We start from the raw sequence: 14,984 nt of genomic DNA, 5'->3' as shown, positions 1-14,984 counted from the left end.
TTGAGCAATGTTCAGTCCAATGAGGACTTGAGTAGAAGCAAACCTAAGCCAATCGGAGGCTTGAAGGTGGAGTTGTCCCGCCTTCCTCCAGAGGGACCAATAGACAGCGCAGGCGGCGTGTTTGAAAGCGAGGCCAAAGAGGGTGGGAGCGCGTGCTGCTGGGAGTTGTTCGGAGGTTGGCGGCGCGGGGCTGAAGGTCCTCAGGCAGAGTGATCATGTCGCACAAACAAATTTACTATTCGGACAAATACGACGACGAGGAGTTCGAGTACCGGTTAGTGCCGGCGCGGGGGCAATATCAAGGTCGTGAGTTTTGACAACTGAGGGCACGAGAATTGGTAACGGGGACTGAAACAGCAGAGTTGGCGCATGCGCGGGAGGTTAACGGGAATGGGTGTGTTTAGAGTGTAAGGCGCATGCGCGAAAGGTAGGGGGCAATTTAAAAAAAACTCTAAAGTGATAGCGAATTTGGAAGGAGGCGTGGGTGGTCGTGGTTAGAGTGTTCGAATGTTAGAATACTGACCACCCTCAGTTTTGCGGGTTTCTGGACTATTCTCTCACCTCAGTTGAGTAAACTGAACTTGCCTTCTTGAGACTGTATTACAGCCACACCGTAGAGCCTTCTGGGAGAAGGTGGCAAAGGCGAAGCTTGAATTTTCTTCGAGTCCTCAAAGTGAGGGGAGTTCTAAGAGAGCCTGAGTGTTGCTTATTAATCCATGGGAAAGGGGCGTGATTGTCTGATTTGTTTTAGGAAGGGGGGCTTCGAGGAACTGGAATGGAATAAAACTGACCAGGAACACTGAGGAAAGACTTAATATGGCCCTAATAGATCACCGTCAAATGTTTGAAGGGCATCTACTTGGGAAACAATTATGGAGTGTTTATAGGTTTCAGGTGTTCTGCTAAAGTACACGGATAAGCCACGGTCCCTGCTTTCAACAGACCTAAAAAATATGTGGAAATACTGACAGGCTTCAGAAAGAAGATGATAATTGGTATGATAGAGCTATGTACAGGTGGGTTGTGGTGGGAGCACGTAGGATTCACCAAGCACGATAAAGAAAGGAATCCGTACAGAGTTTGCATTTGATAAACCCTAAGTCCAAAATTCTAGATTAGAAAATAATTTAAAAAATAGAAAATAATTTTACAAATGTTGGCATTCCACTAATCTGTAGTAAGCCTTAATAGTTAAAACAACTGGAAGCTTGGTTTTCTTGTGTTTCTTCAGCCTAGTGCAGGGCTCTGAGCCTTCTGGAGAACTTGGTGTATGCTGTCAAATAACACTGTTTGCATTATTTTTATGTCAAATCCTTGGGAAAAGATCCCCAGCCCTGGGATTTCACTGGTGGTCCAGTGGCTAAGATGCCAAACACCCAATGCAGGGGACCTGGGTTCAATCCCTGGTCAGGGAACTACAGGGAACTAGGTCCCACATGCTGCAACTACAAACCAGACCAAAAGAAAAGAAACTCCAGCCCTGTTTGAACCCAGTTAACTTTCTTTTTCTCAGCTGTTTTTGTCAACATCTGAACTTGGCTAACTAAAATTGTGTGCTTAAAATGTCTTTGCAGGGCTAGGGAGACATCATTAGTTTCATCCTCTGGAGGATGTAAGTCTTGGCAGTGATATTTGATTTAAGGAAAGGTTTGTTTTGTTTTTTTGGTCTAAATAGCCCTGGAACCCAGTCTTTATGCCAGAAGCTTGTTAGGATGTAAGCTGTTTTCAGACATTTAGACTAGAATTGACTCGAGGGTGGTGGGGGGAGTGGAATCCCTTTTACTTAGCAGAGAGAGAGAGCATTCAATGCAGTTTCACTGAACATAATGAAGTCTGGGTCACCCCAATTCAAGTAGTCATTTCTTTGCTATAAAAGGAGACTTATCCTTGGTTAGGAAAGCTTGAAGTCTCCCCTAAAGAAGTCTGGTGGCACATCCTTTCAGAGTTGAAAAATGTAACTTATGAGGATAGATTTTAAAAGATAAGATTTTTCTATTTCATTCTTGGTGGCAGGGGTGGGTAAAAAAGTCTTTATTTCACCAGCAGATAAATTCAGGTCATCTAAGATTTAGTAACCGAATGGATTATGAGAAAAATGTTTGCCTTCAGGTGTTTGTAAAATTGTAAAACTTAAAAATAAGGGAGGGGATTGTGGACATTTTTGTACATAGGCCATAGAAATGTATATAAGTATAAATGTATAAATAGATATCTTTGTTGTTGTTTAGTCCCTAAGTCGTGTCCAACTCTTTGCGACCCCATGGATTATAGCCCGCTAGGCTCCTCTGTCCATGGAATTCCCCAGGCAAGAATACTGGAGTGGGTTGCTATTTCCTTCTCCATATAGTTGATTTTATGTTCTGGCTCTTCCACACAGCACTCCCTGATAGGCCTTTCCTCTCTGAAATTACTTCTCTCCCTTCCTTACAACCCTGTTCAGAGCCACCCCTAATTATTAACTGTGTGTGTTCTGGGGCTCCCGTTATATTAAGAGTAATCAACTAGAGGACTGTAAGTGGCTGTAATTTTGGCACTCATTCACGGGTGTTATTCATTAATATGTACTTTCTAATATACTTTCGTGAGAATTTATGTAACTTGGCCCGTAACTTGGGCTTTTTTTCTAGCTGCCTTTGCACTACAATAAGATTTTATAAACTCCCTGCCATTACAAACTGGTTTCTCTTTTCTTGTCTGTCTTGGCTTTACCTGCTGGCCCCCCTCATCTGATAGATTGTACCCAATACTGATACAAATTTCCCACCTTCCCATGTTTCTATTACAGGCATGTCATGTTGCCCAAGGACATAGCCAAGCTGGTCCCTAAAACTCATTTGATGTCTGAATCTGAATGGAGGAATCTTGGTGTTCAGCAGAGTCAGGGATGGGTCCATTATATGATCCATGAACCAGGTCAGTGCAATGGCAGAAAGCAACCATGTAGGACCAAGGAAATGAAGGAATGATAGGTGGGGATGATTTATGGGTTTCTTAACTCACCAACCATCTAGAAAAACAGGAGTGACCAAAAATAAGAAATACAGTATCTGGGAGGTTCAGATACAACCTGTCACTGGAGGGGGGGAAAAAAAACTCCTTTAATCTCTAATTCAGTCAGAGAATATATATATATGTGTGTGTGTGTGTGTGTGTGTGTTTAAAGACCACATATATCTTGGTGTAGAGGTTATGGCCTCTTCTTCATTCTCCATCAGAAAGTGAATTTTGAGATGTGTTCCAAATAAACCAAGGAAAGTATATTTCTTGATAAGGCACCAGACACCAAACTATCAGGCAAAACTAATAAAGGACACCCCGGGGCTATAGAAACATAGCAAGAAAACCGATATTAACAATTCTGTGCTTGGTACACAAGCCAGGCTTCTGGGTCTGCTTCTAAGGCCATATGCTTAAATCTTTATTTAGTTACAAAGATCTAAATGGTGATAGCTGGGAAGAGGGAGTGGGATACACTGTAGGTTGTGCATGGGATGGTGTGATTTCACTTACTCTTTAGATCTCACTCTTTCAGAACCTCACATCTTGCTGTTCCGGCGGCCACTGCCCAAGAAACCAAAGAAATGAAGCTGGGGAGCCACTTTTCAGCCTCAAGCTTTACACAGCTGTCCTCACTTGCTAACATCTTCCTGATGACATTATTGTGTTGCCTTCTTGTTTCTCACTTTGATATTTAAAGGATTTTCAATACACTGTATGTGCTGGTGACTGCTTTGCTTCTTGAGCAGAACTGACAGGAAGGACCACAGCCCAGCTGGATGAGTGAGTGCTCTCTGGGTTGCAGCCTCAGCTAAGTGTGACCCCCAAAACCTACGTGAGCTCTGAATCCAGCAGAACACGCTTGACAGATGGAGAAAGCATCTGAGAAGAAGACCACGGCTATTCCAGGGATTGCGTAAACTTGGCTGTTTTGGGTTTTTTCCTGCCAGGTGTTGTGTGTATGTTGATTTATGTTTCAGTATATTGGAAACTTTCCATTTTATTCCAAGAAATCTGTTCCATGTTAAAAGCCTTGATTAAAGAGGAAGTTTTTATAATCTAATTCTCTAATTGTTAAAGTCCCCCCCCCCCCTCAGGACATCACCCTCACTATTATGGTTCTAATTATGCTCTTCAGTAAGATAATGAAGCTCGGCTCTTTGTTAACACTGAGGTTTCTTTCAACATTGAAGTTAACTGGTTTGTAATCTACTTTAAGTAGACTTTGCTGTCAAATATCTACTGAAATATATTTCACTCTAACTACAGGCCTAAGAGAGGTTATATAGGGACAACATCATCTCATCAAAACAAATCAGTTGTTTTCTATGGTCGGGTACTGCCATTAACATAGTCTGAGTTTTTTTGAAGGGCATACAAGAGTTCTTGGGGCTTCCTTGGTGGCTCAGACAGTAAAGAATCTTCCTGCAATGCAGGAAACCCAGATTCCATCCCTGGGTTGGGAAGATCCTCTGGAGAAGGGAATGGCTACCCACTCCATTATTCTATTCTTGCCTGGAGAATTCCATGGACAGAAGAGCCTGGCGGGCTATAGTCCATAGGGTCACAGAGACTTTACACTTATCAAGGGTAAAGTGGGGCTGCTAGTATACTCCACTTCCTGACCAGCCTAAGGCTCCGGCACACCTATGGCCTGTTCAGTCCACAGAGTGGTTTGGGAGTGTTTTCAGTGGTTCTCACTTTGGCCAAACATTGGAATCACCTGAGTAGCTTTAAAGTGCTGATACCTGAGTCATTCCCAGGGAAGTGGACTTAATTGGTCTGGGGTATGGCCTGGATAAGGGGATTTCAAGCATTCTTAAACAGGTAGTTACTGCACTGAGCTTTGAGAAAACGGTTGTAAACTGTGGCCATTTAAGAGGCATTTTGCCAAATAATAGCTTACTTTCTACTTTTAATAGTAGTGTTCAGTAAGGGAGATTAGTCTTCCCACTTTCTCTTAATTTTTCACTCATTTATTCCTAGAGCAGTCATAGTCAGCGTTCAGGTGTGGTCCCTGGTCCGGAAGCATCAGAATCACCTGGAAACCCAGAAGTGCTCATTCTTGGACTCCACCCTAGACCTACTGAATCAAACTCTAAGGGTTGGACACAGTGACATTTTAACAGGCTCTTTAGGTGCTTCTGGTGCACACTTAAGTTTGAGAACCCACTAAAAGACTCAGAGCTGATGTTGATGGGTAGGGAGGAGGCATTTCAGGGAGGGGCTTGTCAAATATCACCATGATTATTAAAGATACTGTAGCATATGGCTTATGCCATTAGGAAAGCCCAAGTTTGTTTTTTTAGAGTGGAGACTCTCTTAATTGGAAAAACAAAACTGGGCTTATTACCTGAAGGTTCTAGAAGCCTGGCTCTATCATTCACTGAAGTGTTTTTGTGGGGTTTATGTGGCATCTCTTCACCTTTTTGAACCTGTTGCCCATCTGTAAAATGGGCATATCTGTCTCAGAGGGGTTTTAGCAGAGTAAAACGAGGCAGTGTGGCTCAGTTCTCCACATGAAATTTTAGACCTTTACTACAAAAAGCAATGGCATCAGCATGACAGGAGCGTTTGTTAAATGCAGATCTCTGGCCCCACCCAAACGGCCAGAATCCTGTAGATTTAATCAGCATATTAAAAAGGCCCCCAGACGATTGACAGGAGTATTAAGTACTTTTAGACCAGAGGCAAAATAAGTGGAAGCTGAGAATCCAAAGTGGACAGTGGCCCTCCCTTTGTCGCTGCCCTCACTTGTACCTACAAGACCAATTAACTGGGAGAGGTTATGTTTAAAGCACCATCTAGAACAAGGTGGGGCAAGACTTCGTTGTCAAAAAAGCTGAAGTAATTAGCTTTATCGTTTATAAGAGACAAATGAAAGTTCCACACAATAAAAGCTCACCACCAGGATCTCATTAACTCACGGGCAATCCTGACAATTTTTCTTGGTGTCCGTCCAACTTCCACTTGCTTCAGTGTAAAATCCCCTTTGACACCAGTGCAGCCCCTGACTCCTCAGAATGAGTCATGGTTCATGAGTAACAGATAGTATGTGCACGCAAGAATTTGAACACTGAGCGGAGGTTAGAGTCAAGCGTCTCCTTACTTCCAGCACCAGAGGGGAGCACCACAAACACCTTAGAGCCCCTTCAGCCCTCGGCTCCTTCCACCCCTCAGGTTCTTTCCTGAGAGAAAAGCCCCGCCCCTCGGCTAAGGCCCAGCCCCCTCGCTTCCGGGTGAGGGTGGCCACGTGGTTGTCGCCAATAACAACCCAGCACCACTCCCGCCCTCTGGATGAAGCTCGCGAGCAATGGTCGACTACACCAATGGACCCATAGAAGTAGTCTGAGCGACGGCCAAAATAACCAATTAATATGAGGTGAGTGTGAATCTGAGGCGGGACTCTGAGTACGGAAGCTGCCCCGAGACAAGAGGAAAGGAGAGGGAAAGACCCGGTGAAAGAGTAAGAGGCAGGTGAGAACCTGGAAGAGCTCAGCAGTCTGAAGCGTGGCGGGAAAAGACAGGATTCTGGGCCAGAAAGGGTGTGGAAGCCTGCAGAAGAAGGCTGCTGAGTTCTGGTCGGTGGTGTAAGGAGGGAACGTATTTAAAGGAGCCAAGGCCCAGGATAAGGTAGACATTTAAAGGGACAGGTGCCCCAAAGAGAAGACACATATAAATATAAAAGCACAGATGCCCTGGATAGAGCCGACCCTAGAGGAGCCGAGCTCTGCAGCAGAAGACATTTTTAAGTGGTAGATTCGGGAGAGAAGGACATTTTAAGGCGACTAGGACGGAGCATAGAAGACATTGAAAGAGGTGTGGGCTAGAGTTTAAGAACACGTTTATTAAACGGACAGGGATAAAGGAGTCGATTGTCAAGGGCCTGGTGAGGAAAACTACGCACTCCTCCTCTTCCCCATTGTCCTTTCTGGCTCCTCCAGGTTCCTTCCACCCCGGAATCCCTCTTCCCAGGCTATGACCCTCAGTGCCCTGTAGACCTGGCTGGCCCCCAATGCTTGCGACCCCTAATTGGGGGTCTGGGTGGCTACTGGAGGGCCTTCCGGAGGGGCAGAGAAGGCAGGACCATGGCATCTAGGGCCTCTGAACCTCCGCCAGGGCGCAGCGTGACGGCGGGCATCATCATTGTTGGAGATGAGATCCTCAAGGTGTGTCTGGGACAGAGGAGGGGGGAGGGGCAGCATTCTCCGGTCCTTGGGAGCTTGCTCCACGTTCTGTTGAGGGAGGGTGAACCAGGGTGGGAGCCCTCTTGCTGCAGTAGGGCCCTGGAGTGAGTCCAAGATATTGGAGGGAAAGTGACCCTTATTCTTTCGATTACTCTGTTGAAAAACTTGTAGCAAATTCCCTACAAATTGCCAAGCAGTATGGTAGGGGGAGGAGGACCTTTACAGAAATGACAAGGAGTCCAGCGTGTATAGGAGGTACAGGTGCATGTATTATTTCAGAGTTATGTCCAACCTATTTGGAAAAATGACCCAAAGCATTCAGGAGAGATAGAAGGAAAGTACTAGAAGGGGGAAATCGGGGAAATCTCTTCTGAATGATCAGGGAAGTCTCACTAGAGGTCATGGTGGGCATCAGGTTTGTAATAGTAATATTGAGTGCTTACTAGGGCCTGGCAGTGTGCTTGTATTACATCACATATGTGATTTTCCTAATCCTTACAACAACCCTATGACGTGGGTACTTTTATTCCAAATCTCAATGAATAGATACTGAGACTGAGACTCAGAAAGGTTGAGAGGCTTTCCCTGAACAGCTATAAGTGGTAGGTGGGATTCCAACTTGATTCACATTTACTCCAGAGCCAACCTTAACCACTAAACTCTAGAGAAGTAGAAGGAGATAGGGCTAGAAAAGAAGAATGCGTACACACCAGAGACACACAGCCTCAAATATTCTGCAAAGGAATTTGAACTTTATTCTGTATATGGTTGGAAATAACAAGTGACTTTTGAGCCAAGAGTGACACAATCACAGTGACATGTTAGCAAGGTTGCTGCAGAGGCCTAGGGCAGAGTGCTGTGGCAGGACACTGGGAGCCTGGCCAGGGGTCTGTTGCCACCATCCAGGTGAAAGGTGCCAAGGACCTGTTTGGTGGCAGTAGGAACAAAGAAGAGAGCAGATGGAGAGACATTTCAGAAGTAGAATTGACAGCATGAAGGGCCTGACAGGCTGCAGACAGTGTCTGAGGATGCCACTGACCCAAGTAACAACGGCCAGAAATCTGAAGATGCCCTTAAGCACTTGGGGCCAGGGGACTGAAACTGTCAGGGTTGATGAGGAAGTGGATGCATGGTCCACATAAAATTGATAATTGAATCCATAAGCAGAGAGGAGGTCAAGGTCCAAGCGCAGAGATGGAAGCCCAAGGTGGATCACATTACCCCTGACTCCATTCACATGGATTTTCCCACTCTTGGGCCCAGTGTGGGCTTGTGGGCTGCCAGAGGTGGGTGTCCCCCAAAGAGCAGAGTGCTCTGTCAGCAGGCAGTTGCAGCTTGATCCTTCCTGCTTTGCCCTGCATCCCCACAGCACTGACATGCTCATCTTCCCCATCCCCAATCTCCCAGGGACACACTCAAGACACCAACACCTACTTTCTGTGCCGGACACTGCGTTCCCTGGGGGTCCAGGTGTGCCGAGTCTCTGTGGTACCCGACGAGGTAGCCACCATCGCAGCTGAGATCACAGCTTTCTCCAGCCGCTTCACCCACGTCCTCACAGCAGGGGGTATCGGCCCCACACATGATGATGTGACGTTTGAGGCAGTGGCCCAGGCTTTTGGGGACGAGCTCAAGCCACACCCTGAGCTGGAAGCGGCCATCAAGGCCCTAGGAGGGGCGGGCTGGGAGAAACTGTCGCGGGTGCCCACCTCTGCCCGCCTGCATTATGGCACAGATCCTCACACTGGCCACCCCTTCCGATTCCCACTAGTCTCCGTCCGAAATGTCTACCTCTTCCCGGGAATTCCGGAGCTGCTGCGTCGGGTGCTGGAAGGGCTGAAGGGGCTGTTCCAAAACACAGCTGTTCAGTTCCACTTGCGGGAAATGTATGTGGCAGCTAATGAGGCCTCTATCGCCCCCATCCTGGCTGAGGCCCAGGCCCATTTTGGGCGCAGGCTTGGCCTGGGTTCCTACCCTGACTGGGGCAGTAACTACTATCAGGTGAAACTGACACTGGACTCTGAGGAAGAAGGGCCCCTGGAGGAGTGCCTGGCCTACCTGACCGCCCGTCTACCCCAAGGATCAGTGGTGCCCTACGTGCCCAATGCCGTGGAGCAGGCCGGTGAGGCTGTGTACAAACTCACTGAGTCAGGTAGGCACCTCCTGGGGAAGGGGCAGAAGGCGCCAGACCACTGGTGCCACCCTAGGTCTTAGGAGTGGTGGGCTGTTGGAGGCTTGCCGCAGATCCAAGAGAAGGTAGAAGATAGCTACAGCTGATTCATTCATTCTTCCAATAAATATCAATTGAGTACCTCCTTTCAGCAACATTGTGCTGGGTGTTGGGGGTTTAGCGCAACAGGACAGAGGTACCCCTGCTCTGGACAAGGAGTTTTAACAGGAGAAGGGGATGTTAAAAAGGTTATCATGCATGAGGGGTCAGTGATGAAGGGATTTCCACAGCAGGGAGATCAGCCTTGATCTGGGCTTGGAGAAGGCTTCCCTGGGTGAGTGACACATAAGCTGAGTGATAAGGAGGATTTTCACATGGCGCTAGTGGTAAAGAACCCCCTTGCCAATGCTGAAGACTTAAGAGACCAAGGTTTGATCCCTAGGTCAGGAAGATCCCCTGGAGGAGAGCATAGCAATCCACTCCAGTATTCATGCCTGGAGAATCCTGTGGACAGAGGAGCCTGGCAGAATATAGTCCATAGGGTCACAAAGAGTCAGACACAACTGAAGAGACTTAGCACGCACACATGCAAGAAGAATTTGGTTAGACCAGGAGATGGGCAGGAGGACAGTGTGAAAGAGGGAAGGAAGCAGCATGAGCTGTAGGAGAATGAAAAGAAACCAGGACCCCTCAGAGGGAATACACTGAGGTGAAGAATACCGTGAGGTATGGCTAAATGGCGGGCCGGGGGCAGATGAAGGAATTGAACACTGGGAAGATAGAGAGGGGCTAAAGCAAGGGCAGCTTGGCCCCCACTGCCCTCTGACAGCCATATGTAGCTAACTGATGCCCTCTTCCCTGCCTGCCTGGCAGGGTCTTCTCTGGGGGAGAAGGTGGCAGGTGCCCTCCAGACCATTGAGACTGCCCTGGCTCGGTACAGCCTCACCCAGCTCTGCGTGGGCTTCAACGGGGGCAAGGACTGCACTGCCCTCCTGCACCTCTTCCATGCCGCAGTGCAGAGGTGAGCTCACCCCCTGGAGGCAGACCCCAGAGATAGAGCTGCCCCAATTGGCTAGTTCCCCATCCTAAGAAGCAGGAAGGAAGGGGGGTGTCTGGGTGGGGCTTGGCAGGGCAGTAGCCACAGTGACCAGTTCTGATCCTCCCCATATTTATTGAGCATCTGACACCTACCTGGCCCTGGGTATGGATGTGCCAGCCACCTTCCCCGACCACAGGGAAGTCACAGTCCTGTCGGGAGGTAAGGCCTACATACTAGAAACGGGTGTGGGCTCCAGGTTTTAGAGATCAGAGTGGGCTTGCCAGAGGAAATGGGTTCTTCCCTTCAGATGAGAAGGCCGAAAAGGGAGAAGGAGAGGGTGTCTATCCCAGTGGCCAAAGGGAACAGAGCAAGCTCTCTGGGGAGTGTTTCCTTGCCCATCCTGGCAAGCCAATGGATCCTGCCTCCTCCCCAGGAAGTGCCCTGATGCTCAGGAGCCCCTCCAGATCCTGTATATCCGTAGCATCTCCCCTTTCCCTGAGCTGGAGCAGTTTCTACAGGACACCATCAAGAGGTACTAGGGGCCTTGGAGATTTGGGATTCCAGAGGGACTTGGCAGGGCCCATTCCTGACTCCCAGCGCTCTTCCTCAGGTACAATCTGCAGGTGCTGGAGGCTGAAGGAGACATGAAGCAGGCCCTAAGTGAGCTGCAGGCACGGCACCCCCAGCTGGAGGCTGTGCTGATGGGCACCCGCCGCACTGACCCCTACTCCTGCAGCCTCTGCCCCTTCAGCCCCACCGACCCAGGCTGGCCTGCATTCATGCGCATCAACCCACTCCTGGTATGGGGAAGGGGGTTTCTTGCCTTCAGTCTCCTGTCCCCCGTCAGTCACTGTACCCTGGCTTCCTGGGGCGGGCTTGGGCTTGGATGAAATGGCCCCATCAGCCAAGGGAGGCAGTGGTATTTATTCATTCAGCCTTTTGATCAGGTTATATTGAGCACTAATTCAACAGCAAGCATTGTGGACCGAACAGTGTCTTAGACCTGTGCTGTCCAATATGGTAGCCGTGAGCCATTTATTTACACTTGAATTGTAATTAATTGAAATGAAATACAAATTGCTTTAAAAAGTTGAATTGTATACTTTAAAAAGATGAATATCATGGCTTATGAATTATATCTCAATTTTTTAATTAAATACGATTCAAACTTCAGTTCCTTAGTTGTATGTTGTACTAGCCCTATGTCAAATGACTACCATGTTAGACAGCATAGATACAGACCATTTCCATCATTGCAGAAAGTTCTACTGGACAGCACAGGCTTACACAAATAGCCTTAAACAGCCTCTCCCTTTCCTCCTGGAAATTACATGCCAGCGGAGGGTGGATTGAGAATGGGGAGGGGACGGGATGGTTTCTCTCATTGATTGGCATACACAGAGCAAGATGTACTGGAGAGTTTAGTAGCAGGCCCTCCCTCCAAGGCTAGGGGAGCAAAAGAACTGGGATAGGCCCTTTCCCAGGTGGATGAAGGTAGATGTAGGAGGGGGAGTATTTGTGACTCCGCTCTGATGCTGGCCTCCCAGGACTGGACCTACAGAGACATCTGGGACTTTCTGCGCCAACTGTTTGTCCCCTACTGTATCCTGTATGACCGAGGGTAAGCTGTTGGGGGAACAGGATGGGTATGTGGAAGACATGAGGGTGCTGGGACTGGGAACACCAAGCCCACCACAAACCCACCATACCCTCCACCCCCCCCACCCCACCCCCCACCCAGCTACACGTCACTGGGAAGCCGGGAGAACACAGTACAGAACCCGGCCCTGAAGTGCCTGAGCCCAGAAGGACAGCCCACCTACCGTCCGGCCTACCTGCTTGAGAATGAAGACGAGGAGCGGAACTCCCGCACGTGACCTCCCACTCCCACCCTTTCCAGGGAGGGAAGGAAGGAGGCCGTCCTGGGGTCTAACCTGTCAATAAACCACCTCTCCTGTGCCTGTTGCTCTGGCTCTGCCTTTGTCTTCCTGCTTCAGGGAACGGGAGAAGCAAAAGGAAGCCAGGCCCCGGCAGCTCGGAGCCCCCAGTGCTCACTCTAAGGGGGATGTGGGGGAGAGCAGGCTGGAAAGGAGCTCTCTCTGATGATTTTCAGTGCCAGCCTCAGCAGGAACCCACTAGAGGGCAGAAGCAGGGAGCAGTGCCAACCCTGGGGGGTAGAGGGGAGGGACAACCAGCCAGTAGACCCAGGGTTTGAAGACCCAGGCTGGAAAAAGGGAAGCTGAGCTGGCCTGGCCATGGAGGATGAAAGATGGAGTGGCCAGCCCTCCTACTAACCCCATCCCAGCATCCCTGGGCACAGGGGCTGACTCAGCCCATTCTCGGGCCCAGAACCTTCCTGTGCTAGACCCTGGGGCCCTTGTGCCCACAGTCATGAGGTCTGAAGGGGGTGGGGACAATGAAGATAAAAGGCACAGGACGCAGCTACCACACCCTTCCTCAGCTGCAGCCCACATGCAGCCCCGGACACAGCCCCTAGCCCAGACCCTGCCCTTCTCCCTCGGAGGAGTCCTGAGAGACACTGGACTTAGGGTTCCCATCATGAAGATGGGCACAGGGTGGGAGGGCCTGCAGCAGACCCTGAAGGAAATAGCCTACATCCTCCTCTGCTGCTGGTGTATCAAGGAGCTGCTGGATTAATGGTGGCAGAGACCTGCCTCCACTCCACGGGCACCATGGCCGGCATCGTTCAGGTGGGCAGGGTAGAGCAGGCAGACAGGAGGCACGGTTGCAACTTCTGTGGTAGAGCCTGCCTCTCAGCTTCCCATTCTTCTTTTTATAGCACCCAGGCCAGCGTCCATCAAGACTCCCGGAGCCGGCTGTGCTTGACCAAGGATGGGCCACAAACACCAAGTGAAGTGCTATCCTGGTTCCAGTTTGTGCCATCTGTCAGACCTGCCTCATCTCTGGGCCTCCGTACCCAGCCCCCACCTCCAGCGCACCTCTGGTGCACAGGAGCTTGGCCTGCTGGCTAGGACCCCAGTCAGACTGCAGCAGGACCTGGCGCTCCTCCAAGTCTGGCTCGGGGAGCCTACTGGCCCAGATGGCTGATCTTACCATACCCTCCCAATACCAGGAATGGCCTGCCCCCAGTCTCTCTATTTGAGAATCACTGAACTATATGTATAATAAATAGGCCTTGAGACCGAAAGTTCTAAATGTCTACAGGGGAATCAGAAAAAGTCAGCATGGGAACAGTTTGGGACCCAGGGAGGAAAGGAGGTTGTCCTGGATAGAAAGACTGAAAGCCAGGTTTCCTGACTCACTGGTGCCTGGGTGGGGAGGGCGTTGGGTGGAAAGGCCCGGTTCCTCCCAACTTGTAGAAAGGGAGGAGTCTAGCTTGGGTGGGGTCTTTATGAGGCCCTCCATGTAAGGCTGGGAACCTAAATAGAAGACCTGATCTAGCCAGCTCCCTGTCCCTGAAGATCTTGGGGAAAGCACTGAGCTGGTACTAGTTCCCAGCTTACAGAGATCAGGCCCTGCTCCTCTAGCTCACACACAAAGCTGCAAGGGAAAGCTGTCCTGCGGGCTTATGACAATGCACAGGACACAGCCAAAATGAGCAGAATTGACTCTTCGCTTCCCCTTGGCAGCCACCAACACATGCTCTCCCTGAATCACTCCCTGGGATCAGTACACACCAGTTATTTACATCGTCTTGCTCCTGCCTACTGACATGCCCACTCAGACCCCCACAACCTCAGAGCCAGCCAAAGTGTCCCTCGGATCTCTACCCAGCATTCTCTGGGACCCAGTTATGCCTTTGCCCCGTTCTGTCCTGGGACACTGGCCTGGAGGTGGTGTATGCGACCCTCTCCCACTGCCAGGGACCAGCTCTTCCTCAGACTTCTTAGTTAACTCCTTTTCCCCTGGGCTTGTTTTCTTTTTCTTTGTTTGTCAAAGTAACGTATGCCTAGAGCAAAGAACTCTGATAATTCTTTATCCCCTAGCACCTATCCCCTGGCTTTCCTCCCCAGAGGTAACCATGGTGACCCGTTTCTTGGACAGCATTTTTTTTTAAGTTCTTTAAATTGACGTATAGTTGACTTACAATATTATATTAGTTTCAGGTATACAGCATAGTGATTCAAAATTTTTATAGATTATACTCCATTTAAAGATATTATAAAATGTTGGCTATATTCCCTGTGCTGTACAAAATATACTTGTAGCTTATTTATTTTATACATAGTAGTTTGTACCTCTTAATCCCCTAGACCTATCTTGTCCCTCCCCCTTCCCTTTCCACTAGTAACCACTAGTTTGTTCTCTGTATCTTATATCCATTCGTTTTGTTTTTTAGATTCCATGTGTGAGTGATAACATACCATATTTGTCTTTCTCTGGCTTATTTCATTAAGCATAATACCCTCCAGGTTCAACCATGCTGTTGCAAATGGCAAAAGATTCATTCATTCATTTAACATATATTATTGAGCATCTGCTGTATGCCATTCTGGCTGCTTTGAATACAGCAGAGAACAAAACAGATCCCTATACTTAAAAGGCAGAGGAACCAGAGATCAAATGGCCAACATCCGCTGGATCATGGAAAAAGCAAGAGAGTTCCAGA

At 48.8% G+C, this 14,984-nt stretch overlaps 3 protein-coding genes across 10 annotated transcripts; all 3 read left to right on the top strand.

Annotated features, from left to right (window-relative positions):
- Positions 1 to 154: 154 nt before the first annotated feature.
- Positions 155 to 4,055, top strand: CKS1B (CDC28 protein kinase regulatory subunit 1B). Of its 2 annotated transcripts, none has more exons than XM_010802930.4 (3): positions 155 to 274; positions 2,786 to 2,913; positions 3,518 to 4,055. In XM_010802930.4, exons 1-3 carry the CDS (start codon positions 216 to 218, stop codon positions 3,583 to 3,585), a joined length of 255 nt encoding a protein of 84 aa, XP_010801232.1. In that variant the 5' UTR covers positions 155 to 215; the 3' UTR covers positions 3,586 to 4,055. The 2 variants fall into 2 exon arrangements, with proteins under 2 accessions (XP_010801232.1, NP_001106782.1); NM_001113311.1 differs by having other exon boundaries at positions 203 to 274; positions 3,533 to 3,708.
- A 2,237-nt stretch (positions 4,056 to 6,292) lies between these two features.
- On the top strand, positions 6,293 to 13,562 carry FLAD1 (flavin adenine dinucleotide synthetase 1). Of its 7 annotated transcripts, none has more exons than XM_059882751.1 (8): positions 6,293 to 6,379; positions 6,942 to 7,166; positions 8,592 to 9,336; positions 10,228 to 10,375; positions 10,827 to 10,925; positions 11,004 to 11,193; positions 11,941 to 12,014; positions 13,194 to 13,562. In XM_059882751.1, the coding sequence occupies exons 2-8, from the start codon at positions 7,086 to 7,088 to the stop codon at positions 13,384 to 13,386; spliced, it is 1,530 nt and encodes a 509-aa protein (XP_059738734.1). In that variant the 5' UTR covers positions 6,293 to 6,379; positions 6,942 to 7,085; the 3' UTR covers positions 13,387 to 13,562. The 7 variants fall into 7 exon arrangements, with proteins under 7 accessions (XP_059738734.1, XP_059738733.1, XP_024842260.1 ...); XM_059882750.1 differs by having other exon boundaries at positions 6,293 to 6,474; XM_024986492.2 differs by lacking the exon at positions 13,194 to 13,562 and adding an exon at positions 12,135 to 12,358.
- Positions 12,866 to 13,051, top strand: LENEP (lens epithelial protein). Its single transcript, NM_001435191.1, has one exon. It carries the CDS (start codon positions 12,866 to 12,868, stop codon positions 13,049 to 13,051), a length of 186 nt encoding a protein of 61 aa, NP_001422120.1.
- Positions 13,563 to 14,984: the final 1,422 nt, after the last annotated feature.

Source organism: Bos taurus, chromosome 3, assembly GCF_002263795.3.
Source record: "Bos taurus isolate L1 Dominette 01449 registration number 42190680 breed Hereford chromosome 3, ARS-UCD2.0, whole genome shotgun sequence".
NCBI lineage: Eukaryota > Metazoa > Chordata > Mammalia > Artiodactyla > Bovidae > Bos > Bos taurus.
This window is presented reverse-complemented; position numbering and strand designations above follow the sequence as displayed.